The sequence below is a fragment of the Numida meleagris genome, chromosome 13, assembly GCF_002078875.1.
Source record: "Numida meleagris isolate 19003 breed g44 Domestic line chromosome 13, NumMel1.0, whole genome shotgun sequence".
Lineage (NCBI taxonomy): Eukaryota > Metazoa > Chordata > Aves > Galliformes > Numididae > Numida > Numida meleagris.
This window is the reverse complement of record NC_034421.1, coordinates 9132257-9159415: the sequence shown is the minus strand read 5'-3', so window position 1 is coordinate 9159415 and position 27159 is coordinate 9132257. Positions and strand designations below refer to the sequence as shown.

Genomic DNA, 27159 nt, shown 5'->3' with positions numbered 1-27159 from the left:
CGCTGCCGGGCGGGGCCCTGTGGGGCTGCGGGCTGTGCGGGGCCGCGCCGCGCCGGGGAGGAGGCGACGCGTCACGGGTGGGTATGGGCATAGCGGCGGGGGGCGGTTCGTACCTATGTGAGACGTCTTTCGCCAAAGTAACAAACTTACTACCTGGCGCTTGATCTGGTTTTTGCCGTAAAACGAAGTGAAATCTATTAAACTCCAATCAGATCGTAAATGCGTGTGAGCAGAGCCTTTTCCTGCGTGCATGGCTCCGGTCTGGTGAGGTTCCTGGCTACAGGAGGCTGAGAAAGCAATTGAAACCCAAGTGATTAACATTATATTCATTTGTAAATAACTGCTATGCCTACAGCACTCTGAATGTAATGTTCCCTATAAATTAATTAGAAACAACCTCTTAGAATCAAGTTAGCACTAAGCATACCTGTTGGATTTCAGTGTAAGCGCTGGAGTTGTGGTGGGGAAGGAGTTTGTGTTTGCTGCTTCTCAGTACTCTCCGCAGCGCTGCTGCCATCCTCCCCGACGCATCCTTTCTCTCGCTGGGTGCCGGTGCTCAGGGCAGCATCGCAGGGCGGCAGGAGAACAAGGCGTGGCTTATGCAGTTCCAGAGAGTTTTTTTCCCCCTTGGTAGAAACAAAAATCCCAGTGTAGGCTGAGCATAATTGGTATCACAGCAAACCTCTGCCGATGACAGAGGACTGTAAGTGTAGCTGGATGGCCTTGCCACTGTCTCTGTAATTGAATGTGGTGGATTACTTGTGTGTGGTTTTGCATTTTTCTACAAGACCTGGAATCCCTAAGCAGACGGTAGTTAGAAAGTTAAACTCACCTCATGTCGCGAATTTGTTCTGCCTGCTCTTATTGCGCAAGGTTTTGAGCAGTATGAACATGAGTGTTCTTAGTGCTTGGCGATCATCTGAGAAAGACTTCTTGTTAATACTGTAATTAATTGATGGCGGATAGAATGACTGCAGGCAAACTTTTTGATTGCATTGGTTTTAAAAATGACTAAAATAGCTTTTTTATTGTCAGTTTTTAAAATTAATGGCTCTCATGGTGCTGTAAATAAATGTGGTGCGTCAGGTTTGGGTGGGGAGAAAGTTTGTTTCCTCTACTGGATATGAGAGCTCAGTACAGACCATGTGTTACTCAATAATTTATTCGGCAAAGCAGTTCTTTTTTGTCACTTGCTTTGTAAACTCCTTTTCTAAATGCATTTACTGCTCTTTGTACTGGAAATGAGAGTGTGTAATCCTACCCAAGTCTTATACATATATGTGAACAAAACACAGGATTTAGTTGGCTTTCCCTCCTCTGTAGCTAGCAGCACATACCTCTTAGGATCCCGTATAGATACCATTGCTCAGTTTTGGTATCTGTTAATCACCCTCTGCTGGGATTTTTAACTATTTTATTGTGGTTCTCTGCTGTTGTTTCAGAAGTTAAGGCATTGCAGGCGTTCTCGTAAATGTGCAATGTTTGGCTTAGATAAGGCTAAAGCTTCAGTGCTCCAGTAAAACAATGCAAGTTAAAGATTTGCTTATATGACGTAAAACTGAGACACTGATTTATGTAGCCCTTGTGGAGATCTGCTGGGAACAAAACAGAGCTGTAGATGTACCTATGCCGCCTTCAGAATCTATAAGCGAGCAGGCGGTTTCCGATACATAAGCCATGTTTGTTCCTAGGGCTCTCACTGATATCTTTTTAGAGCTCTAATTTGTCTGAAAAACACAGCGTGGATGCTAGTTGAGCGCTCTCGTTTTGCCCTTGTTTTCACTGTGAGGATTGTTTGGGGGAAAAATAAATGGCAGCTGTTGCTTGCACTTGTTGAAGATGCAGAGCAATAGGAATGTGCAGGACAGACGAAGAGTGCTGTGCTCGAATCATAAGCGCAGGAGTTGCTGTTGGTTGACGCTTGTGACAAGCACTGCTAGAAGGTATTTTTAGCAGCTTTGGTTCTCACTCTGGAAAAGCAGCTGTGAAGTGGTACGAAATCTCAAGTGGTCTCGTGTAATGCGAGGGGAAGTTCTGTGCTCTGGAGAAATGATTGTTAGATGCCAGAGAAGCGGTCAAAATTCATGCTCTTTTGGACATGTTTTTTACTGTAAGAATGAGAGAGATGAATTAAGAGTCCATGTTCGGAATGCTGCTCGCCACGAGGCCTCGCTGGCTAACGCTGCGCTGTTTGCTCTGATAACTTGTTGAGAGGAAGGGGCGACTGGCTCCTTACCAAGCGTAGGGCAAGGTTCTGAGCGCCTCAGCCACCTGCAGCGGCTCCAAGAGTTGAGACTTCTGTTATTGCACTTCTAAATTTGAAAATAAAAAATGAAAAAAAAGGGTAGTATTGGCAATGCTGAGGAGCATATTTGGGAGAGAGGTGCCACAGTGAGAAAAGCAGCTCATCTGGAAAGGCAGCGTATGTCTAAACCTCTGCTATAGCAAAAATGTGGCACTTTTTGTCCGAGGACAGTGCTGGAGATGTCCCATCTGCTGCTTGGTGCAAGCAGAGACCTGGGCCGTGCAGCACGCCTGCTGCAAAGCTGGTTCACAGCTGAGAGAGAAAGGAATGATGTAGTCAGAGGCTTTCAGAAGGCTGCCACCTGTTTGCAGATACCAGCATTTCTGGAATTAAAACAGCAATTACTTCAGCTGGCCTCCGCCTCCATTCCTGTGGCTGCAAACGGCAACTGAATTCACACAGTTGGGTTTTAGTCACGGGAGAGGAGGAGAGCGAAACGTCTGAGCGGCTCTGGTGCCTTCAGGGTGGAGGAAATGCTGGCGCAGGTTGCTCGGAGCGTGTCACGTACGTGTCTAGGAGCAGCTCTAACAAGGGGAGCTCTGCAGAGCCGCGTGGTGTAAATAAGAAAGGGATGGCATGCCTTGTTTCCAGGAACACACGCGTGGTTTTACAAAGACTGATTCCTGGAGGGTGCCAGGAAGCAATTCGCTGCTGTGTTTTGTAAGCCCTTCGCTTACTGTTAAGTCATTAAAATGCTGGATTTCTGTTGGCCGTGTTCTTAATTGCAGTCAAGTGTTACTAGTTTATTTGATGTAATCGTGGGTGGACAGAGCTATGATTAGGGAGTTGCTCAAAGTTTTGTCATGACTAAGTTTGGTTTGGAAGTATCTTAGTGTCCTAGTCTTTATGTACAAGGATTTGTACTTTGCCAAACGACTGCAGTTCTTTCTAAGTTCCTTATCACGGAAGTTGGACAGCTTAGAGAAAAGCTGAAAGTACTCAGAGGTTGTGCTTCGTTACCAAGGTACTGGAGTTCATTTTGAAGGTTGGTAACTGTAGTGATCTGATTCATGGGGCGGTGAGCCAGAAGGCAAAGGAAGCAGGAAACCTAGAATGAAGCAAGCCTGAAACAGGGCTGCTGAGCGTGTTTTTTCTTGTTTAAGTGACTGCCTGATTGTGCTGCAGATACACGCTGCAGGCGGGCACTTCTGAACCTGAAATGAAACCTGTCACCAGCTCCTGTGCTGTTCTGTTAGCCAGAGCAGGCTCACCGGTTTCAGTGCAGGGCGAGCAAAGAAGCCTGAGCACAGGGACAAGTCCCTGGGCCTCTGCTGAAAATGTGAAGTTCTGCATGAGTTTGTTAGCAGCTTGTGTTGTCTGTAATGAACCCACGGGAAAGCGAAGCATCAGACCAGACAGGTTCTGGAAGCACGCGAGCACGTAGCTCGGAGCCTCAAGAAGTTTCCTAAGGAGTGTGGTCCTTGCTGCTCTCCGTGTTTGAGGGATTTCACGTTTGTCCTTCGTCGGCTGGACCGGCAGAGCCTGCTTTATAGCTTTACAGCTTTCTGAGAGCAGTCAGCAGAATGCTGCGGCCGATGAGGCGGCCCAAGGATGTAAGCAGCAGGCGTCCTTAGGGGGAGTGCAGAGCTCCCCCTCCTTGCAGTGGCTTGTTAGCAGCCAGCTGAGTGCCCCTGCCAGGGGAGAGCACGGCTCTCCTCACAGCTGGTAAGCCAGCTTAGCTTGTGGCACGCTGCTCCCGGATTTCTCCCACAGAAGTTGTTGTGTGGAAAATCTCTGTGCTGTTCTGTGTGTGTCAAGCTTGTCGCTACAGGAAAATGTCCACGGGTCGTGCTTACCTACAGCAGAGGGAAATTCTGGCATTCAGTTCTTCCAGCTCGGTATGAGAGGGTGTATGCTGGAAGAAAAAGAATGTCAGGTCGTGTTCCCTTAGAGCAGGTGTGAAAAGCAGTGTGGGAAACTGCCACTGTGTGCTGGGATCAGAGAGCAGCAGGTGGGACGTTCTGCAGCTGGCAGCTCAGGAACAGAAGCACAATTAAGAAAGAGGCATGGAGGATAAAATCCATGGTGTTACTGTGCGCAGTGAAGCAGCTCCTCCTCCATGGCTTGGATGTGTGTGGTGCTGTTGGCAGGGGCTGCCGGTGCCTTCCTGGGCTAACTGGCACTGAGCTGCTTGGAGTGTAATGGGGAGGCTGCAACAATGTGCTTAACCTGCCTTGAATTGTGAGTCACTAGGTAAGGCTGACGGGTTCACGTTGAGTGTTAAATGATTTTAAATAGCGTTTTGAAGTTGATCTTTGGTATGTGAAGTAGCAATCCACAGTTCTCTGGAGCAAGAAAAGAAATGCTATGATTCAAATGTAAAATAATTGCTGAAATTCAGATGTGAACGCCTCAGATGTTTGCAGCAGGGGAGCTATAAGCCCGTGACTAATGCTCATTTCTGTGAGTTGTCTTTTTCTTCTGCAAAAGCGAAAGGATTAGAGGGTATTTTTAGCAGTAGCATTTGGTTTCTGGTAATACATTTTTTTGTTTTTAATACCAGCTGTAGTTGTAGACCAAAGCTTTCACGAGTTCCTTTGGCTTGTGCCAGGCCGTGCAGAGCCGCACCTGTGGGTCAGGGTTCTGCATTCCGAGCTCTTTCCTCGGTGCTGGAACGCAGTTTATCTGCAAGCCAGCCAGCAAAGCGTTTGGGTTGGTGCCAGGAGTCGCTTTGCACTAGCAATAAGCATTGTGGGGATTGCCACTTGTGGTGTTCTCAGGTAGGCAAAAATGATGATACGCTGAGAAATCGTATGTTTCAAACTTACGTAAAATAAAACTAAAAGTAACAGAATGCTGTTTATGTTAGCTGTGTTTCCACTAGTAGGAGCCTTAAGGCTACAACCTCTTACTTGTTTTTATGTGCAGTTTCTACTGGCACTTAAAATTATTCCTTAGGTGACTGGATGTAATTAGTTTTCTTCCCTAAAAGGAATATTACTGCTTGCTATTTAAGGTGAACGTTCTTTACATGTGAACTTTCTCTTTTTTGCAGCGCTGTAGGTAAAACATGCCTACTCATCAGTTACACAACCAATGCGTTTCCTGGAGAATACATACCCACGGTGTAAGTACTTAGAAAATTCTAAAAACGTGTATGCCAGCTTGCTCGTGCTTGCTGCTGGAGCTGCCCGAGTTGCCTGCAGCACCGCTCGGTGTCGGCGGCACTTGCTGAGCACCTGCGGGTTCTGGGGGAGCCGGCCGGGCTTGTGCTTCTGTTAAGGCGGCTGTGGCTGCGCTGGCTGCAGCGAGTGGCTCTGGCGCTCCTGGAGCTCAGGGCCGCCTGGACTGGGGATGTGCGTTTACTGACTCTTTAACAGTTGCCATTCTTCTTTAAAATGTTATCTCTGTACTAAGCAGCATTCATAATAAGCAGTCCCAGGGCTGAGCAGCTTGTAAACCAATTATTTCTATGTTTTATGTGACTATAGATGGGGTTTATCCGTTCCTTCCTTTTTTTATGTATGTGTTAGCGCCAGCCCTGCGCTGAGCTGGCCGCAGCTCGGTGGCTCCTCAGGCGTCGTTGTGGAACTCATCTATTTTGGTGCTTCCCTCTTTCTTGCATGGAAGAACTTGCTGGTATCAGTATTAGCACAGTTCCCTTTGCGAGGGCCTGCTGGGTGGCATTCCTTGGTTGTTGCTGATGCATCTGCTGTTCTGTATCTTAGAGAATGAGACAGGTGCAGTCACTGTTCAGTGTTTCACTAAGACCGACAGGTGCTTGCTGCGTGCCTCGCTCGCTTTGCTGTATTTGCTGGGATTCCCAGTACTGCTCTCGGAAGGACAACAGAAAAGATGACTTCTGCCCAGACTGGACCAAGCCTGTTCTGCACATTTCTTCCTTTTACCAGATACCGGACTCAGTATTTAAAGAAGTAGTTTACTTTTTCAGGGGAGCAGAAGGATGCAATCAATGTTTTCTTTTGTAGCTTTCCCAATTAGGACTGTGCAGGAAGAAGTGCTCAGATGCCCGCTTTTACTGTAAGCAAATGCAGCTAGCTTCTAATTTTTATTTTTTAGCTTTGACAACTACTCTGCTAATGTAATGGTTGATGGCAAACCGGTCAATCTGGGCCTGTGGGATACGGCTGGTCAAGAGGACTATGACAGACTACGCCCACTGTCCTACCCCCAGACAGTAAGTACCAGTGTGAAACCTAAGAACGTAGCTTGGTTTTAAACATTTCTAGAGACGTTGTTACATCTGGAGTTGTACTTACTAGTAGGGTGACTTGCTGCATGCAGGCTGAAGGAAGGTAGCTTGCTGTAGCAAGAATCTTTGTGCGTACAGCTGTATAAATGTTAACACTTACACCCTTGGGTATTTGTGTGCACTGATGCATGTTGGCTTCATGTAGTTGCAGTCTCAGAATTAACCAGAATTCTTGATTAAAAGAAAAAAAGGGGGTGAGGAGGAACAAAAAAAAGCTGAGTGAGTAGTCCTGTCAACAAGTCCATTGATACTGAAGTTAGCATGCCTGCCAAAAGTGGGGTTTGTTTTTGTTTTCAGGCATGATGCTCGGCTGCAACCTGACACTGTCACTGCTAAGCACTTGATACTGTTCAGCCTCTGTGCAGATGTACTAAATGTGAAAGAGGCAGTCCTGAATGAAGATCTCAGTGGTATTGACAGAGTTTGGGTTGTGGTTTTCAAATCGAGTTAACCCCATGGCTGCTTTCTTTCTTACTGCAGTTCCAGCTATAACATCAATACAAACGTGTTCCTGTTTTCAGTGCTTGCAACTGGTTCAGTCCTGTCTGCGCACTGGTTTTCCTTTCACAAAGAAAATGCTGAAGTAATCTGCTCTTTCTTTCCAGTGCGACTTCAGCTGCAGTCAGTCTTTGCAGAGGCTGGTTTTCTGGTCGGTTTGGAGCAGTTATGTTCACCTGGTGTTGTCATCCTTTCAGCAAAGAAAGGTGGTAACCTGCAGGTGTTAGCAGCATCAGTTACTGCTGTTGTCAGCTGTTGGTGATACATTCAGTGTTAATAATGTTAAATGTAGATTTGTGCCAGTTAGGAGAGCAGTTATGCTGTAGACTGAACAACGAGAATCTTATTTAATGAACTCTAGAATGCCTTTTTTAGTAAGCTTGTATTAATTCACAATTTTCCTTAATAATTCATTGCTCACTAACTTGTAAATATAGGCTTTCCCTTCTGCCCCAAGATGGATGTGAACCTGCCAGCCGCAGGCACTTCTGATGGAGATGTTAGAACTGTCTGTCGTTCCTCATAAGAGAATAAATGGAAATCTCATTTTCGCCAGAATTTAAACATATTTAGGATACTTAGGAGAGCTTCAGGTTTGCTTAAAGTCTTCCAAAAAAAATAAAATTGCAGGGTAGAAAAAAGTATCTTGAAAGATCACCCAATAGTGTTAAAAAGCTGAAGGCAAAGGAGGATGTTGTTCCTCTCCAGTGCATGTGCGTGTTGTCAGCCTGCTGAAATAGCTGTGGCTTTCTAACTGTCTGCCAAGGAATTCCTTGTCAACCTAAACATTCTTCTTGGAAAGTCTCTTCTGTGCACGCACATCTAACTGATCAGCAAAGGCCTGCAGTACTGTCACTGTTCAGCTCGTACACTTTCTTGCACCAAAAAGTAAAGTGGAAAGATAGGGTGTTACATCTTGAACTTCTCATGGTGCAGTCTTCAGCTCCTAGAGCTGCACAGTAAGGAAGTACTCAGCAGCACTTAAAGGCCAAAACCCACAAAGCTAACATCTAAAACAAACAAAAAGCAGCAGAGGTGGCCAACCTTGCTTCTTCAAGAGAAGAAACCAAAAGAAAATTAAGAGGATGTTTTTTGTGTGGTGTTTGTTCTTCCAAGTCACACTTGACAGTGCAGACCAGCACAGGTTATGGGAGGCCTGGCGGCCAGGTTTGGGTGCAGTAGTTGGTTGTGCTGAATTACAGGGCACAGACAGAAAGCCGTGTTGGAAATACTTGTGAGCACCTATCGCTGGTGAAGAGAACAGTTTCCCTGACATCCATTGTAGGAGTAACGTTATCATCTCGTACTGTTATTAGGTTGGAGGAACCAATGGTAAGAATATATCTTCCAGTCTGACAGATCAACCCATTGCCGTATGTAACTCTATAAGTAAACTTCAGTTCCAAGTTCTGTCATCTCGTCTTGCTTACAATAGTGATAAATTGGCCCCTATTTTTTAACAAACTATTTCTCTTGGAACTAATTCCTACATCTGAGCACTCCATTACTGCGTCTTTTTACGGCTTGCTAAGACTAAAGCATTTCTCACAAATAATAAATAGAAACAAGTGCTTTTTAAGATTGGTAGTGCACGAGACTCCTGAAATCTTGAAATAAGCCCTCAGGGTCACACTGATGTTTGGTCTCTGCAGATAGTAAAGGAGAGAGTCTGCACGGTGTGCAGAGCTTCAATCGCCACAAACTTGCAGAATTGGAAAACAGAAGTAGTGGCCATAGTATCACGTTATTTGATGTTGTTTCTTTCTTTTTCTGGGTGCTGCTCTGGAAACTTGTTGGTGATGCATGAACAACTGGGTTGCAAGTGCTTAGCAATGCAGATGTCAAATGCTGGCCTAACAAAAAATGCCTTGAAATGCAGCACAATCAACTAACATTCTGAAATGCCTAATTCTTTAACACATTTGATGCTGGAGTAAGTAAGTAAGTATGGATGCAGAGGAAGACTGGGAAAAGTTGGGCTTGTTTGAGTTGATTGAATTTGGGGTCACAGAGCAGAACTGTCCTCATCTAGTTGCATAGAGAGTGAATTTGTGTGGCTATTTGGAGTGCTTGCAGATGGCTGTAACAGAACTCGCTGGTTTGTGTGTGTTAATGCACTGAACAGCAGTTAGCAGAAACATTTGCTGTGTGATATTTTCACCTGCTCTTATTAATCGTCTTTGCTTTCAAGCGAAAGGCAAGATGGGTAAGACCCCTAAAGGAGCCCACTTTTCTGTCTGTATGTTCTCATAATTTGGAAATGGAAGAAAGGAGGTGGTGTGATGCGTAGAGATTTTTAATAGCCTTCTCAATGCTAGCTTTGTTAAGAGAAATTCTGAAGTCTCTTATAGTGACATTCAGCAGAATTACCAGTAGTAACAGTCTTCTGCCTTTGGCATGGAAGTAACAGTTGTGGAAGCTGGTGTGGTTTGTTTTTCACTCCACAACTGCACACTGCCTTTGCAATTTAGAATTACTTTGGAGTATCATTGAATGGCCTAGGTTGAAAAGGACCATAATGATCATCGAGTTTCAACCCTCCTGCCTTGGGCAGGGTTGCCAGCCACTAGACCAGGCTGCGCAGAGCCACGTCCAGCCCGGCCTTGAATGCCTCCAGGGACGGGGCATCCACAACCTCCCCCTGGTACTGTTCCAGTGCGTCACCACCCTCTGGGTGGAAAAACTTCCTCCTAATATCTAACCTAAACCTCCCCTCTCCCAGTTTAAAACCATTCCCCCTTGTCCTATCGCTGTCCACCCTCATGAACAGTCGTACCCCCTCCTGTTTATACGCTCCCTTCAAGTACTGGAAGGCCACAATGAGGTCTCCCCGGAACCTTCTCCAAACTAAACAAGCCCAGTTCCCTCAACCTTTCTTCACAGGAGAGGTGCTCCAGCCTCTGCTCATCTTGGTGGCCTCCTCTGAACTCGTTCCAAGAGCTCTGTGCCTGTCTTGTGCTGGGGCCCCCAGGCCTGGACGCGGTGCTGCAGATGGGGCCTCACAAGAGCTGAGTAGAGGGGGACCACCACCTCCATCTCCCTGCTGCCCACTCCTCTTTTAATGCAGCCCAGAACACAGTTGGCCCTCCGGACTGCCAGCACACACTGCTGGCTCATGTCCAGCTTCTCATCCACCAGGACCCCCAAGTCCTTCTCTGCAGCTGCTCTCAAGGAGTTCCTCCCCCAGTTTGTATAAATACCTGGGATTGCCCCGGCCCAAGTGCAGCACCCTGCATCTGGCCTTGTTGAACCTCATTAGGTTCTCATGGACCCACTTCTCCTGCCTGTCCAGGTCCCTCTGGATGGATTCCCTTCCTGCCAGTGTATCGACTGCACCGCTCAGCTTGGTGTCAACTGCAAACCTGCTGAGGGTGCACTTGATTGCATCATCTATGTCATTGATAAAGACATTGGAGAGCACTGGTCCGAAGACTGAGCCTTGGGGGACACCACTGGTGGCTGGCCTCCACCCCGGCATAGAACCATTGATGACAAGTACATTAATAGTATGCTCTTTTTCAGAAATTGATGCCACTGGTAATACTTTGTAACAACTTGTGCTGAGGAGTTAGGTGTCTTTTGAGAGTTCAGTTGCTTAGAGGTCAGTAAGAACAGGTGTCCCCAGTTCAGAAGCTGTGTTTGGCAAGGGGCTGAAGGGTGTTTCTAAATCTCAGTAGGAGAAGGAACGCTTAGGGCAATAAGCCTGCAATGCTGAGATGTCAGTCTGGTTGTTGGCTACTGCAAGAGCTGATTATAAACTTGATTACAATCTACTTGTTGTTCCCCTCCCCACACACCTCTGCCTCTGCTTGGAGCAGTCGGGGCATGGATTTCCCACTGGGAAAACCACCTCTGGTTGTTGCATCCAGCTGTGCCCGACCTCGCCTTGCAAGTGTGGTGCAGATGGTGGGGGTGCTCACCTCTTCACAGCGATGCAGAGGTTGCTCTGCCAGGCTAACTTCTGTCTGCTTTCTTTTTTAGGATGTCTTCTTAATCTGCTTTTCCCTTGTGAGTCCTGCTTCCTTTGAAAATGTCCGTGCTAAGGTAAATATAAGCTGGCATCATTTTATTTAAACGTGTTGTTACTTTTACAGTGGTTTGAAGGAAAAACAAATGCCTGTAACAGGCTGGCAGCACTGTTCTGTCAGCCAGCATTCACGTACGTGCTCTGCTGCATTTCTTCATGTCCTTGGGCCACCTGAGCCTATGGCAGCATGGTCACAAATGAGAGGTGGTTGCCATGGGTGGTGGAAGTGCAGATCAGGGTTTTTCCAGCATGTAGAAAAGATACAGCCTTAATAGGATGATTTTTAAGTATAGGGAAACACTTGCTGGCATGCATAAAGAACTGTTTTGCAACTATATGGTTTTTTTAAAAAATTCTATCTTTAAGAGCTCTTACATTCTCCCCTTTTCTTCTTGGACACCTGTAAGTGTCACAAAAGGCTCTGAGCTTTACACGTGAGCAGGCAGCGCTGCGTGCAGGTTCTCACACAGTACAGTGATGCTGTTATTGCTTTCTCCGCAGTGGTATCCTGAGGTGCGGCACCATTGCCCCAACACTCCCATCATTTTAGTGGGTACCAAACTCGATCTCAGAGATGATAAAGACACTATTGAAAAACTGAAGGAGAAGAAGCTGACTCCTATCACCTACCCCCAGGGCCTTGCCATGGCAAAAGAGATAGGTACGGCTGCAACTGGGAGACTGTGGGCTTGGTTAAATTCCGTTTGCAGAAGATACTGCAGCGTAATTAACAAAAATGCCTGGCTTTTGTTGCAGTTAACTACAGTTGCGGTGCTTTTTGTAACTGCCCCCTTGCTTCCCACAGGTGCAGTGAAATACCTAGAATGCTCAGCACTTACACAGCGAGGCCTCAAGACAGTGTTTGACGAAGCTATCCGAGCAGTTCTGTGCCCCCCGCCTGTAAAGAAGAGGAAGAGAAAATGTCTGCTGCTGTAAAGTCACCCTCCCCCACCCCTCCGAACCCTGTGCTTTGCTCGGAACAATGGAGCATTCACATTCAATGCCAAGTTTGTCTATTATAAATTAGTTCTCTTCCATAAATTTTTGAACCAATCAACAATTCCATGGTTTCATTTGTTTGAAGTATGAAAGTTCCTTTTCGTTCTACTAAAAGCAAAATCCTAAAAGACAAACCTATATAAAGCCTTATTTTTAAAATCTTATTCTTGCTCAATTACTTAAGTGTTGCCAAACTATCTGCTGAACTAAGTTGCGTTGTTGTGCTAGGAATGAACACTAAGCACTAAACTGTTTTTTAAAGATTCTTCTTGAAGATGACTCTAATTTCTGTTAGGAAATGCAAAAACACTTTCTAGTTTTTCACAGTAAGTAACAGTACCGTACAATTAGCAAAACACTGTGGTCCAGTGTTTTATTATTAAATGTTTTCTCAACCCAGGGTCATTGCATAGCATTGTATATTGAACCCGAGTCACTGACAATGACTGACAACCTTGAGTCACAGTGTAAAATGCTTTATCGTGGGTAAGGGCTTGGTTGCAATCTAGTTCTTGCTGCTGTGATTTAAAAAACAAAAACTGTTCTTATTGAAGTGTATTTAGTCCTTCTGACAGCATTGTGTTGTGATGAAACAGTGGCTTGGATCAACTGATAGTGCCAGACAGTATTTTGACACTGTACAGATCAATTTACACTACACTGCCAGAGTAGCTGAAATTGAGTCAACTCTCCTCAAGGTTAAAATTGGTGACCGCGTCCCCAGGCGTGCAGTAGTGGAAGAGAGGCCGGTGTTCATAGGTAAATCCCTTGGACGTTCACGTAGGGCATTCATGGAGCTAGTTCTGAACAGCCATTCCCACACATTGTGTAGTAAATGCTTTTCTTGTAGAATCTCTTCTTTCTGAGCAATAGAGCTTGTATTTTAAAACCTTTCTGGTAGATTTTTTTTTTTTAGTAAAGTAGAATGATCAAGCATAGCCTTCTTCTGTTCCTGTTATTTCCAACCCAGTAAGTTATGCTTTCTGAGGAGCTTTTAGTCTGTTAACTAGGTGTACAAATCATGTGAAGCAGCTTTACACATCTTAGTAATTTTTATATTTTAGACCTCTATAATCTATGAACCTTCTCAGATGTCACTATTTGCCAGATATCCCCAGCACTGTAACATTACTAATGCAGACAAGTGTTCTTTGTCACAGCCATGTCCATGTGCAGCATAGATTGAGTAATGGTAACTTGGGTCTGTGAGGTTCTGTCGAGTAGTGCTCATGTTCTGTACATCCTCAGCTGGCAGAATACAGTGTTGAACTGCACCCTTTCGACCACTAAAGCAAAACTTAAAAGTTGCAAAATTGTGAAGTTTTTACATTGATCTTTTGCTAATGCAATTAGCAATATGTTTTGCATGTATGACTTAATAAATCCTTGAATCACATGTGTGGTAGTGGTGAGTTTTTGAGCAAGCTTTCTCATGCTTGCAGCACTGCGCACACGCAGCAGCTTGGGTCCAAGAGCCCTCAGGCTGCTTGTGCTGAATCGCCACAGGCACGTTCAGTGATGCTCTGATGATACAAACCAGAATTAAATGCAGTACTTACCTGCACCGTCATTTGTGTTGCTGCTGGTTCCCACAGCATTTTAAAGATTGTGAGAACCAGGGGAAAAATGCACAGAAGTTATTCAGCTTCCAGTATGCAAACAAAAGTTGATTTTTTTCCTCTAAAACCTGGGGTTTTTGAAAGCTTGTGAAAGGGTGGCTCCACTCATCTAGGGCGTAGTTAACAGGCTCGAAGTTCAGCCATTTACATTGACCTGCAGTCATGTACTTAGTGCCTGGGGCTGCTGCAGCTCAGCAAGCAAGGAAGCAGCAGCCCCACCCCACTGCTGGCACTTACCTCACTGCACCCAGTACTTTTTGTCTCAGGCCCAGAAGACTTGAAGGTAAGGAAACAACTTCTTAGAGCATGTTTTATTTTTTCCTCCATGTTAAGTATCACAGCAAGGACATGACACACAGCTGTTCTCAACCATGTCATATGGTTAATTATTTCTTGCCATTTCTTTTAATAAGAAAGAAATGCTCTTGACTTAAAAAGTTGTTCAAGTACTTACACACTAGAAACATGGAAGCCACATTCTTTTAAAACCATTTCACTGTACAAATTATGTATTTTTTGCAGGATTACAAACTGCTGTTTTCATTAGAGCTAGTGACCACCAGCCATGATGAAGATGGAGCATGAACAATCGTTCTTCCTCATTAAGTAGTTAAAGTATTATTTCAGTTTTAAACTAATAAAAAGTAGTCCTGTGGGTCAACAAATACAAAAAACAGGTAGATTAAGAATATTGCACATGTAAATCCAAGCAGCACTTAAACATGGCTCCCACCACCTCCACCAGGGATGCTACGCACCCTTAAACACAAAATAGTGCAACCAGAACTGCCTGATTAAAAACAACACAGAGAACCAACAGCATGGTGCCATCACACACCCACATGCCAGACTTTGTCCCTGACCCCGGGCCATCCCTTACTCACCTCCTCCTGCCGCTCGGCTGCAGCCAACTCTCGCGCTGTAGCGCTGCTTCCATTCCAGCACCCTTAGCATGCACCTGCAGCAGCAGGGCACAGGACACCCAGGAGCAGTGAACTTGGGAGCAGAACTGATAATTTTTTAAACCAGACAGGACTCTGCACCTGCAAGCTGGCCAAGCTGACCTCACCCTCACCTCAGCCACGTGTTCAGTTGAGGGCCCAACTCTCTGGTGACAGCTTGCAGCAGCTTGGCTAGCACTTACGTACTGTTCCGCTTTTGGAAAAGCTCAAGCTTCAGCATAAATGCAGAATATGTGCTTCACCCATCATAATGTTGCTTGAGATCACTGCAGGGACAAGGGCACCAAGACCTCTTGTTTGTTACACACAAGATGAGAAAAGTACTGAAATCCACTACACAAAAGTGCAATGTATCCTGAAATCCTGAAACCTGCATTTTCATTTTTGTTTAAAGCACTTCTCTCTTCTGAGCTGTGTAGCACGTTATTTTGTTTGACAAGAAACACAAGATCTATGTTCTTGAGACAAACTGTTGAGAGCGTTGAGCACAACATCTGGCATGTGGTCTGTTATCATCTTGGGACTTATTAAAATGCTGCTGAAGGCTGTTTCCTTTGACCAGTTTGCAGTGTATTTAGTATCTGAAGAGCACAACCTAAAAAACACAAACACAAACGCTGTACAACGTGGAGCCGCCTCACTGGGGGAGGAATGGGGAAGGCGGCTTCCAAGGAGCCATCCTGCTGCCCCTCAGCAAACAGACGGAAACGCAGCCACTGAAAGCCCCTCGAGGCAGAGCTGCACCAAACTATGCAGTTTCTTTCACCACAAAGGCACCATGGTCCTGCTCACAAAGCATAGGACACTGCCTGAGTGAAGGGGGAGGACAAGCAATGCACGTTCATCTGAGAGCAACGTGACAGTGCTAGCAGTAGAAGCTGGATGCTAGATCTAACGCTGCATGTACCACGTTTAGGATTTTTATTTTACAGAACAGCACACATCGAATGGAGGGTCTTCTGTGGCAGACTAATTAAGGAAAACAAAACATTAATTGCTGTGCTTTTGGAGTAAATGGAGAAAAGTGAACTCAGTAAAGTGCAGTAGAATAGCAGCCAACAAGAAAACCTTCTAGGTCTCAAGTGCTGAAGTATCTGATTTCTAAAACCAGTTTTCAAATCTTTAAATGTTAAAGACAATGTCAAGCTTATTATTGATCTACTGAATGGGAGGAAAAAAAGAGTTCTTTCTCCATCTCTTTCACTATCTGTTGTAAATCAGTTATCTTTTTTCCTCTCTGTAGATGATCTTGTGCTTTACAGACACTCTTATTTCTGTTTCTGAATGAAACAAGGGATGGTATAATGTATTTGTCTACCCTGTGGGGTGTTAGAGGTAGTTTTGTATTTAAAAAAAAAAAACAAAAAAAAAAACACCAAAAACCCCACAAAACAAAACACCAACACAGCATCCTTCCCCTCAACACAACCAGGCTTTGCACCCCTCCAGCATTTTGAGCCTGTAGCAAGCAAGGGGCAGGAATCTAGAGGCTGAACAGGGAGCAGGTTACTGGCACAAACACCTCCCCAGCCGAGCTGGGCAAGCACTATATGCAGCGCCCATACGGCCATGCTGCCAGCTTCACCGCTGCCAGGACATAAGGCAGCAGCATCTGCAGTGCTGGGCAGGAACCGCAGCAGGCCAGAGCTAAACCCAGCATCTTCACACCACCACAGGCACACAGAGCCATAAACAGAGAAGCAAAGAAAGGGAGGGGAAAAAAAAAAAAAAAATCACAAAAACTGGACAATTTTAGTAAGCAGTGTGGTGGAGATGGAAATGAGAAGCAGAACTGGAAATGTACTCGGAAGGTGAGAAGCAGCTTGAAGTAGATTTTAGGAAGACAGGATAGTGGTATTCATGATTCCACTTACCTCCTAGAGCTGGATTCTTCTACAATATGGATAATCTTTCCAGGAAGATACAGATGAGGGTACTGCGGTGGTGAATTTAAGTGCGATTCTCCATCAAGGGCACTGTACGAAGGTGACCGATGAACCATTAAGCTTTCCTCAGCGAGAAGAGGCTGCGTCAGGGCATCGTCGTTCCTACCATCCAGCTCCGTCGGGAAGTTGTCTGGATCCCCTCCAAATACTTCGTACCAGCACCCACGCAACAAAATCTGGTACTGAATTCAGAAAGAAAAACAGCTGAACTGAGGCTCAGCATCAATTCAAGCGACTTATTCTAGTTGCGTGCTTTGCACACGCATCACCTGAAACTACAAATAAGAGGTTAAAAATGCACACACACTCGTCAAAAAATCTGTTTGATAATATCTCCTTACTGAATTTCCCAACAGTAGTACATGATTTCACCAATACCCAACCCAATTCAATAGGAACACTAAGGAAAACATCAGTATTTTGTTCAGGTGAATTGTTCTGTGGGTTGTACTGTGCAGATTTAAACTTTCTTGCACCTACATCTTCTAACTGTTCCGCTATCGTCTATCTACGATGTCATCCAGACTCTCTGCATGACTCCTATTCCAGGGACTACAAGGAAATCTTGAGGGGACCACAGGTTTAACTGCAGGTAATAAGAGATGGCTGCTTACAATCTTTAAACCACTTCTCAAAACCGTGCTTCTAACCAACAGTAAGGAGAAGAGGTAAGCAATTTGCACTGCAAAGGTGAAATATTTACTTTCCAAGTTAATTCTGAAGGGAAAAACTTAAATAAAACCACTTATTTATTCCTGATACTATGTGGTTACTAGTGAAAGTAAGAGATCTATTGATTTTTCTTCTCTTAACAGATTCCTTTAACAGCAATCCTAGCAAACAGATCAGTTCGGGTCTTGAACACTGTGCACTGTTTTCTACCAGGCCTTGCTGAATCTTGATTTCCAACAAGACAGCTTTCTAAGGTAAGAGGCTACCACAGGCATCATTAAGACCACTTTGTTCCAAAAATCAATTGTGACTTCCATCACTGAGAACAAAAAAACATACCCCAAATGTCAACTCCTTAAAGCCAGGGCTTACTCAGCTAACAACTCCACCGACTTCTAACCATGAACTGCATTGAGTTACCTTGGGTCTGTTGCAGTTTGCCACAATTCTCACTATTCTTCTCTTTAAGTCCTCCATGTTGGGCATGCTTAACCTGTTCAAACACATATAGAACTCAGGAAAGAAAAGCCTCCTCTGCCATGAAATCTAACTTATCGATGAAAAAAAAAAAAAGCATTTAAAAATATTTCCATCTCACCTTGCAACAAGGTCCTTTCCAAGAATGATCGAAACAATGAAGCACTTAGAGTAATCTGCAAGCGTTTTGCTTAAAGAAAAGACAAGCTTTAGATACACGACTCGGTTTTACTGTGATGATCACCATGCAGTAATAGTACAGGTATGTGGCAGAACAACCGCAGCACTTGCAGTCAGTTCCGCAGCAGGCCTCCAGGGGGCAGAGCAGCGCTGATCCTCTCTGTGTGCAGCTGCCTCCCAGGCCCAGGCAGACTGGTCAAGCGAGCATTTTATTTCTGAAACATTTACGCACTCCCTCAGGAACCCAACTGTAACTCAACATGGATCAAATCCAATTCTACTGGAGAACGTATAAACAACCTTAACACAGTCAAGCAACGTTATTTAATGTATGCAGGGTGCTCCAAAAGTAATGCTTCCTATTTACTTCCATGGAAACTACAACAGACACAAGAAGCACAGTAACACTATTTGAGAGAGCAAACTCGCAGCTACCAAGTGCTATTTTTCAACATTTTCAACCATCGCCAGCTGTGCATTTGCACCAGTGAAAAACAACAGCCTGCATGTTGTGCTCATACAAATCTGCACCAGTGGAGGTGACCCACTGTCACTACTGCTGAAAAGCACCACCAGCGCCTCACTGTGCTGCATCCACTGCTTGGTCTCCATAAATATTCAGCAAGCATTGATGAATGTCCATGGGTCTATTTTCCCCACATGGAGGAGTTCAATGACACCCCCTTGCTGCACTTCCACATCAGAGTGCCCCTCTGCTGCCGTCTGTCACATGGCAACAACACGTAACAGGATGGTGGTGGGAAGGCTCAACCTCTGCTGCCATCCCACCAACACCTGCCTCTGACATCGTGGGCAAACATAAGATCAGAGGCATTACTTTCAGAGCAGCTATCATATTTGTCAACTGACTTCAAGTTTTTTTTACACTTAGAGAACCAAGTAACACAAGTCTCATGCTTACCTTAGAAGTCCTCCAGGAGGAGAAAAGGCGTAACATTTTAGCGTTGGGAAGGAGTTCCTGAGCATGATCGCCAATACAGAAGCTGTTCCACCACCCAAACTGTGACCAACTATCACAAGCTTGTATTCCTACAGACAGAAAGAGAAGACTGAAACACAGAAACAGATGCATAACTTTTCTGGCAAACCAAACCATTTGGAAGGTGACTTACTGGAGCAATTGTGAAAGCCTGGTTTAAAATTCCATCATTTATTAGCTTTTGATAGATGTAATTTGCAGCCTGAGTTATTCCCTGCAAGACAACATTTTAAGTTAAAAGAGAAAGGCAGTATCTATCTAGTCTGAGGTGTGACAGATGTGTATTTAAAAACAACACAACACAGAACAACTTCTTTCTTGAAAACCAGCCTCCTCTTAACATGCTCCTGTCAGAGAACAAACCATAACCAAGTGGTCACGTACATAATGGTTAAAAAGCTTTCTGAACATTTAGTAAGGACATGAAGTCAGACAGCAGGTTTACAAACTGCCAGGAACAGCATGCGATGCAACAACCAAGCCACTGAAATCATTTGGGCAACCTATATCATAAGAATACTCTTTCAGTTTAACTAAAGAATTCCAAGAACTAAGTTAGTTTTCTTATTGCATGAGATGAATTCTAAACAGCCACAGACTGCACACACCTTGTGCACAAAGCCATTCTCCAGAACATCTTCCAGTGTCAGGTCTTCACAATCTGCTGACAGATCAGTGAGAATGTCCTGCAAACAAGACAGCTTCAATCAGACCTCTCTGCGGGGTCTCACGGCTCATGCTCTCCCACTTATCAGACTGGATATTAGGAAGAGTTCATCTCAGAAAGAGAGGGCAGGCATGGGCACAAGCCACCTGGAGGTGTTTAAGGAAAGGGCAGATGCGGTACTTAGGGACGTGGTTTAGTGGGCAATACTGGTGTAGGTGGACAGTTGGATTAAATGATCTTAGAGGCCTTTTCCAACCTTAGTTATTCTATGATTCACATTCTCACAGGGACAATCACCAAGTCTGTAAGCAGCCAAATACAACCGACCATAAACCACCCAAACACATACAGCAATCACAATTACGATTTCAACAACTATTTCCAAGCTGCAAACACATTACAAATGCACTCTCAGTCACAGTACAAAAGAATTACCACTGTCCTCCCTCCACACACTCTTCCAGAAGCAAAGGGAATAATGCCCATTCAAGGACAGGAGTGCTCACACCCTAAGAGCCTGAAGGGACTCATACCTGTGAGTAAGTTGTTTTTAAATGCACCAGAGTAACACAATTTCCTCTAGATACCAGGAGTTCACCCATATCTATAAATCCAATTCTACACACTAGATGGACAATACCTCAAAAGACAACGTTCCTCTCACTGCAACCACAATAGCTTCTTTTTTGTGATCCAAAGCAACAAAAAATGGAATCTCATAGATCTGCAGAGGAAAAAAAACACATTCAGTAAAGACATCAGCTTTTCAGAAACGTAAGAGATTTGTTCTCACCTTCTGAAAGCCCTCCTACTAAATTTCTCGGACAGAAATTCAACTGGACCATGGACAGAAGCTGAACTATCAAGTTATTATAGGTGCTTTTATAGCAATGCTGAGATTTATGTCAATGGTTGTGTTGCTGTTCCTTAAGAATAATTAAAAAAAAAATCAAAACTGAAAAATATGTTTCAGGGCCTGTTTTCAATTGCTTTTCCAATATTTTTCATTTTATAAATGTTGAAAGCTGTAGTGATCGGAAGGACCAACACGATGGAAAAGGCGTTACAAGACAGGTGGAAGGACCAGAACGATAGCAAGGTGCTACAAGAGAAGGGAAGCAGATCGCAAACCTGTATCAGAAGATTCTAGGCTCGCAGGAAAAAGCTTCCACCAAGAAGGGCTCTCCAGAAAGATCCCTCCTCAGTGGCAGTCAGCCCTTAAATGAGGCCTGATTGCCTTCACCTGTGCTCCCAGGGCTGACTGGGTCTTTCCTCCAGGTGTGCAATCAGTGGTTCAGGCCGTGACTCAGCAGTTCCCATACAAAGGCAAACTAGAAACTTCACCCTCTGCTTTCACTAAATCGATCACAGTTCTGCTCACAAAGCAGCAAAACTGCTTCTGACAGGCTCTTGATGATACCAGGCACAGCATGTGCAGGTAGGCCGGCAGCCACATACAGAGAGAAGAGCTGAACTCACCCAGCTGGTGAAGGGGATCTCTGGCTATGCAGCACTGCTTCCCAGGAAGCAGCCTAAATCCAAGAGATCCCCTCCCCTCAGTGCCCGGCCCTCATCTGAGCCTGGGGGGCCCCACCCTGGGTCCTCCCCTTCTGGTCAGCTGGGGAGCACAGCTGCAAACAATCTGCCTGTGCTCCCTGGGCAGCCACAGCCCTCCCCCAGGTGCTCAATCACCAGTTCAAGCTGTGACCTAACAGTTCCTCTACCATCACTAAGGCTTTTTTGCTCAATGCCTGTCCAGATTGCTTACCTTGTTGTGAAAGCTGATGTGAATGAAGTCTCTATACTGCAGTCCTGTTATTCTTAGGATGGAGCCAAAGTGAAAGTTACGACGATCACTTCCAGTTATATCAGAATCTTCTGGTCTACTTCTACAACTAACAAACACAGAAAAGCTTTCATGTTAAAAGTTTTTAAGTTTCCTTTCAGGAATCAAACTCAATTACATTTGCAGAACAATTTCTGCCAGGAATCAAAAGTTCACCCGCTTCCCTCCCACCTCCTCCCCCCAGTACTACTATTAGTCTGTACGAAATGCTATCCCTGCCCACAAAGCTGCTTTTGCCTGAGCAGCATGTCACGTTTCCAGCTACAGGACTAGCAACACACCACTGCTACAGGACTATCACCACTGCCAACAAGACAGTAAGAAAAGAACTAAGACTGAACTTCAATGACAAAAAATAGAAACAAACACAAAGTAAATTTAAAACAAGCAGGCTGATCTAATGTTGTAAGCATTGAATTATGTGACTTCTTTTCCAAGCCATTTATATTTCAGAAGGTTACATGATACAGGGTTAATTATTAAGAAAATTGTAGTTACAGCCACAAATCTCAGAGGTCACTCAAACACACAGAAATGCCTCACAGCACTATGCACACTGCAATACTGACTGTGACAGACTGAGCAAGGAGGGCAAACGGAATGACACGGATGCTGGAGGTACAGGTAACTGTTCCCAATTCCTTTTCAGAGCAGGAAAACAGCTGGTACACTTATTTCCACATATACTTGCCCAAAAGGGAGCTCTATAAAGCCTCGTTTTAAAACATTACTTAATTCTAATTCTTCTTTGGTTTAACTCCAATCAACTCCAATTCCTTTGTCATTTTATAAATGCATTTTATCTCAATCACAAACTACTCTTAAGAAACAAAGGCTGACCTGTTTCTGAGGGTGGAGAGATGCTGCAACTTTGCCTCCACTGAATTTAAAGAAGTGAAGCTCATCTATGCCCATGAGTAATGTAATTTACTGACACAAAAATACTGCTGTTGAAGTTAACAAGGGTTAACTGAGAAGAAGCTGTGTGTTTTTAAGCTCTTGATTCAACCTACCAGTCACCATTGAGCTTACAGAGCGCAGTGAATGGGTTGGTGTATATGTAGTAGGGCCAGCCATAGGCAGCTGCAGCAAACAGCATATAGTGAGCAGCGTTCTCCAGTTCAACATCCAAATCATCAGCCTGCATGGAGACAGGGGGAAAGAAGAGGAAGGAGGGAGAGGAAGAAAGGTGTGTTAGGTAACCCCAGAATAAAACTCTAACCCAAACAACTGAAAATGAAGGCACTATCTAAAAAGAAAACCTCAGGATCTAAAAGAAAATAAAGACAGTCACTCTTGACTGTCATTCCAGGAAAACAATGTTTGTTTCTGTAGCTACAGAGCTCAAGAATCTTGAAAATCTCTTGCTAAACTGTATTCTTCCAATACTTACACACTGATCAGCTCAAAGGAATGGCTGAAGTCTGTAGCAGATATCCCCCCCCGAAGAGTCTGTAGCAGATATTCTAAGAATGACTCCATGTTGCCCAGATTCAAAAGGAATTTGATAGAAATGATTTGAAGTGGAATTACATACTTTTGTGTAACACAGACCAAAAGAAGATAAAATGATTTACAAAGTTGTTCTAGCACAGCAAAAATCAATTAGCAAACTGTGACCCATCATCTCTAAGCATTTAAAAAATATTTGTTGTTCATCTTATCTTGTCTGGATATATGTACCAAACATAATTTAGACAGTACTAGAAAACTAGCTTTTCACTTCCACGCAAACAGTACTAAATACAATTTTCTCTGTTCATTTTCTCTCACATCTCTTCAAAAATGATCAACTGTCCAAAATTATTCCTTTTTGTGCTTAACTCCCCTCATTCATAAATTTCACGGAAGAGAAGCACTTCTGGTATCAGGGAATCCATGTTGAGAACCAGTAAGTTCAAAAAGCAGAGATGGCTGACACCTCTTTTCCAGTTAAATATCACAAGGACATAAACTAGGTACCTTTGAAAAATCTTGACTGCAAACTCATCATGTTATTTTCTGTTTTCACTGTACTTATTAACAATTCAAGAGCACATTTTTACAGTACTGTTTAATTTCATAAAAACAAACAAGCCCCCACATATCTGCACAAAGAACTACATTTCAATTTGCTCTAGAGTAGCTGCACCAGATGCTGCAGCAGTCCTGTCTTACCACAAGAGACGATGGGGAGTGACAGAGGACTTCTTCCGGCTCTTTTGGGCAGCTTTCCATTTTATCTTGCTCTTGATGGAGCAGAATCAAACCAGCTGCTATGTCACTTGGCACCAGATCGGTGTCCTGTACAAAGAAATGAAGGAGCACTTAAAGCTATCCTACAACTCACCACGTCAGAGCTACCTCATAAGAATACACACATGGCAATATATTTTTTTCAGTTTATCTAACTGCATTTAACTCAGAGACAACGTGTATCAGAGAAGATGGCTACACCAGCACCCAACCACCTTCTCCTCCCCACTTTTCGTACACACTGGATGTTTTGTTACAAGAATCATCTTTAAGTTTGAAGTTAGCATATTCAAGCAGGGACCTCCAGCTGAACACAGGTACACATTCTGCAACATCTGGAAACTCAGAGTTAGTCAAGAAAAAGAAACAAAAAAAGCTTTTCATCTTACTGAGAAGTAGGCGCGGAAAAGCTCTGCGATACTTGTAAAAGCCACTCGATGGTCATCATCTTGCACAATACAACAGCACATTAACCTGATTCTTTTTTCCCAGACTCTGGTAGCAGTGCTCTTCACGTTGTATAGCAGCTGCCCCGACTGGCTGCTCTCCAAGTTCCGATCTAAACCATCCGTGAGGTAAAATGTCTTTTTCCCCCCGAGTGGATCAAAGACGATTAGCACTCCAATGATGGTAAAGATGATGATAATCCAGCTGCAAAACAGAAGGAAGCAGGCTGAAACCAGGCACTTCTGACACACGTGTGAGAGAACACAACTGCAGGTCTTGGCAAACAGAAAGCAAAGTAAGGCACAGAACACCATAAAACGTCATCTGTTGCTGTCTTAGTGGTGAGTCTTCATCTGCTGGAAAAGCCTTTGCTGAACACACACAAAACAAGCGTAAGCATTATTTTCTGTTTCGTATGCACTGCCAAGCTTAGATTTGTGTGTGTGTGTGGAGGAGGGAGGGGCACCCTTACCTTGCAATAACTGTCCCAGTGATGACATTTATCACAGTGCTCTCGCAGCGCACGCTGCTGTCTGACACCCACACAGCTCCTACAACAGCCCAGATAAATTCAGGCAAGTAGAGGAGTAGGCGAGTATAAAGCAGCTTGGGAAGAGATTTTCTTGGGCCTGGGTTAGAAATCGTTCCTGAAGTAATGAGAATTTAAAACAAGAATGGTTTATGAGCATGTCTCAGGCACATACAATTCTATGCAAATAAATATACAAACTTTCTGAGCTCTATAGAAAACTAGAAACTCAACTGAAAATATAAATTATTTCAAAGTAACAGAAAGCTATCACTGAAGCTGAGAAAATAAAAACAACAATTGGTTTACAGGATTCTTACCGTCTGCCCCACTAATACTCAAAAATCACTCCCTGGTCAGAGACAGTTCTGCACTGAACGTGAGGCTGTACCCACCAGAGCCAAAGACGCAGGCCGGAGCACTGGCTCGTGGACATTGCTGTGTAACTGTTGGTGCCAGCTTCTATTATTACTCTATATAGCTTTTATTTGGCTGAATATTGAAATTTGAGGTACTCCTTTGGTGGGCCACACAACAACAACAAGGCTCTGTTCCCTCACTTCAGTCACTAAACAATAAATACTTTAACATAGTAAAAATGCAAATGTAGGACCATTCATAGGCCAAATATGTCTTAAGACTATTTTCTGTATTGTCAGCTAATAATAACCTTTTCCTTTTAGCACTCTTAGGCAATAAAAAATGAATTAAGTTTTGGCCAGCTCAGCTCCTTAAACCAGTTTGCTGATGGCAAGATAACACAGAGGTAGGGTATGTGTACTCATGTGTAGGCAGCGTACTTTGTAAAGGTTTAAAACACGGCAGAATGAAAATGACTTTTGAAACTATTCTCCAGCTGCAAAGCTGCAGCTCACCTCCAGTAACAAATCAGAGAGAGTCCCAAACCCAACAGCTGGTTATTCCCATTCCGTACACCGTCCTGCAGCAGCATAGTTGCTTACATAGGCACAATCAGATGAAAACTGTGGTTTCTGGAAACAATGACTTCCTCTTCCCTGCACCACAACAGTCAGTTCCCCAGTTAGTTTCACTGCTAGCTCCCAGGTCAGTACTGCACAAGGGCTGGTGCAACAACCACTGCTACCAAACCCCACACGTGTAAGCACAGTTCAGAACATTTCACTATTAATTTCACTGAAAATCCAACCTCAGGATTACTCCACTTTATAAGGGTATTATAACTTCACTTTTACACCGAACAAGGAAGCCTCTTTTCCCCGTGCTATTGACGCTTCTCTCTCTCACCTCCTGGACTTTGATATTCAAAGCCGACATAACGTGGCTAATACTTCCACTGCCCTGGAAACTGTAGGAGAACCAGCAATGAGATTCAAGTGGAGTACTATCATTCACACCTCTGCTCTGTCATAGTTTCTCTTTGTGCTTCTTTCCACTTAAATAATTTAAATACTGTTCTAATTACAGTGCGTTGTGAGAACCGATATACTAGAAATTGTGGAGTCTCCTCTGTTATTCTAGAGACCACGTGCAGATTTCATGTTGGTTTGGTAATGAGATGCTTCACCAGGAAAAAAGAAAATAACGTTTTCCTAGCATTTTTAAAGTGCAAAATGAAGCGCTTCTAATCATGGCAACTCCAGAATAACAGAACGCATACGTATTACAACTGTACCAGATGTGCAGAGCACCGAGTCACCCTGAACCACGTACCTTGCATGCTGACGTACACGAGGGCGGACAGCGTGCAGATGATGGCAGCCAGCAGGGCCAGCAGCACCAGCAGGTAGCTGTGCAGCAGCGCTCCCCCCGGGCAGCTGAACTGCCCCTTGTGCACGGCGTAAAGCACCAGGATCCCGACCCACCTGCAGGGAAGCGGGACAACGAACGTCGGCAGGGGCGACGGCAGGGACCCGCGGCACTAAGGCAGCGCGGCACCCATCCGTGCAGAAAACAAACCGCCCCGCACCGCTCCGCGACGGAACAGAAGCAAACGGCGGCGGCTCGGGGCGCGCAGCACGCCCGCTGCGCTCAGCTGCCGCTTACATAAAGCGCGGCGATTTACCGCAGCGCTGTGGGGAAAGCCGCCAAGCGCGCGGCGCCGCGGGACGGCCGCCTCAGGGCCCGGCCCTTACCACAGCAGCCTGAGGAACAGCTCGAAGGCCCCCGGGAGGACGAAGTCGTCGCTGCCGATGGCCCAGCGCCTCCCGAACACCACCAGCCCCGGCATCCCGCGGACCGCCGCTCCGACGCCGAGCACCGGCCGGCCCCGCTTCGCTCCGCCCCGCCGCTGAGACCCCACCCGCCCTCACGGCGCTGAGCCGCGCACGCGCCCTGCGCGGCCCCGACCTTCCCGCCGCTCCGCGCGCCGCCCGCGGGCGGGGCTTCGCGTCCTAACAGTGCGCGTGCGCGGCAGTCACGTGACGTGAGGACCCCGCCTCGCCCCCTCCAAGCTCAGGCGCGTGCGCAGACCGCGCCTCACGGCCTGCGAGCGGCAGCAGGGTGCCGCGAAACGAGGAGGGCTCGAGCTGAGGCGCAGCTGCTGGCACTCACACCCT

At 45.1% G+C, this 27159-nt stretch overlaps 2 protein-coding genes across 5 annotated transcripts in view; one reads left to right on the top strand and one right to left on the bottom strand.

The window, feature by feature from the left end:
* RAC1 (ras-related C3 botulinum toxin substrate 1 (rho family, small GTP binding protein Rac1)) overlaps positions 1-13438 on the top strand; it is a 13947-nt gene extending 509 nt beyond the window's left edge. Inside the window, exons 2-7 of one of the 2 annotated variants that reach the window (XM_021411234.1) lie at positions 5301-5372; positions 6326-6443; positions 8333-8389; positions 10998-11060; positions 11545-11704; positions 11849-13438. In XM_021411234.1, coding sequence (XP_021266909.1) covers positions 5301-5372; positions 6326-6443; positions 8333-8389; positions 10998-11060; positions 11545-11704; positions 11849-11979 — 601 coding nt within the window. In that variant the 3' untranslated portion in view covers positions 11980-13438. The remainder of the gene's footprint in view (positions 1-5300; positions 5373-6325; positions 6444-8332; positions 8390-10997; positions 11061-11544; positions 11705-11848) is intronic. The other variant, XM_021411235.1, reaches the window with a different exon arrangement.
* Positions 13958-26927, bottom strand: DAGLB (diacylglycerol lipase beta). 3 transcript variants are annotated; one of them, XM_021411225.1, is made up of 15 exons: positions 26737-26924; positions 26315-26466; positions 24566-24740; positions 24036-24297; positions 23569-23694; positions 22425-22552; positions 21334-21460; positions 20206-20289; positions 19507-19584; positions 19032-19112; positions 18821-18948; positions 17840-17908; positions 17662-17734; positions 16498-16751; positions 13958-15218 (listed from the first exon to the last, which is right to left on the bottom strand). In XM_021411225.1, the coding sequence occupies exons 1-15, from the start codon at positions 26829-26831 to the stop codon at positions 15047-15049; spliced, it is 2004 nt and encodes a 667-aa protein (XP_021266900.1). In that variant the 5' UTR covers positions 26832-26924; the 3' UTR covers positions 13958-15046. The 3 variants fall into 3 exon arrangements, with proteins under 3 accessions (XP_021266900.1, XP_021266901.1, XP_021266903.1); XM_021411226.1 differs by lacking the exon at positions 17840-17908; XM_021411228.1 differs by lacking the exon at positions 13958-15218 and having other exon boundaries at positions 16615-16751; positions 17581-17734; positions 26737-26927.

Excerpts from the sequence above, each read along its gene's own strand:
- DAGLB (XM_021411225.1), bottom strand. The coding sequence starts at position 26,831 with ATGCCGGGGCTGGTGGTGTTCGGGAGGCGCTGGGCCATCGGCAGCGAC. Across the intron at positions 23,695-24,035 it reads TTTTCCGCGCCTACTTCTCA|GACACCGATCTGGTGCCAAG; the intron begins GTAAGATGAAAA and ends TTCTTTGTACAG. Across the intron at positions 22,553-23,568 it reads ACTCCCCATCGTCTCTTGTG|GCTGATGATTTGGATGTTGA; the intron begins GTAAGACAGGAC and ends GTCTCCATGCAG.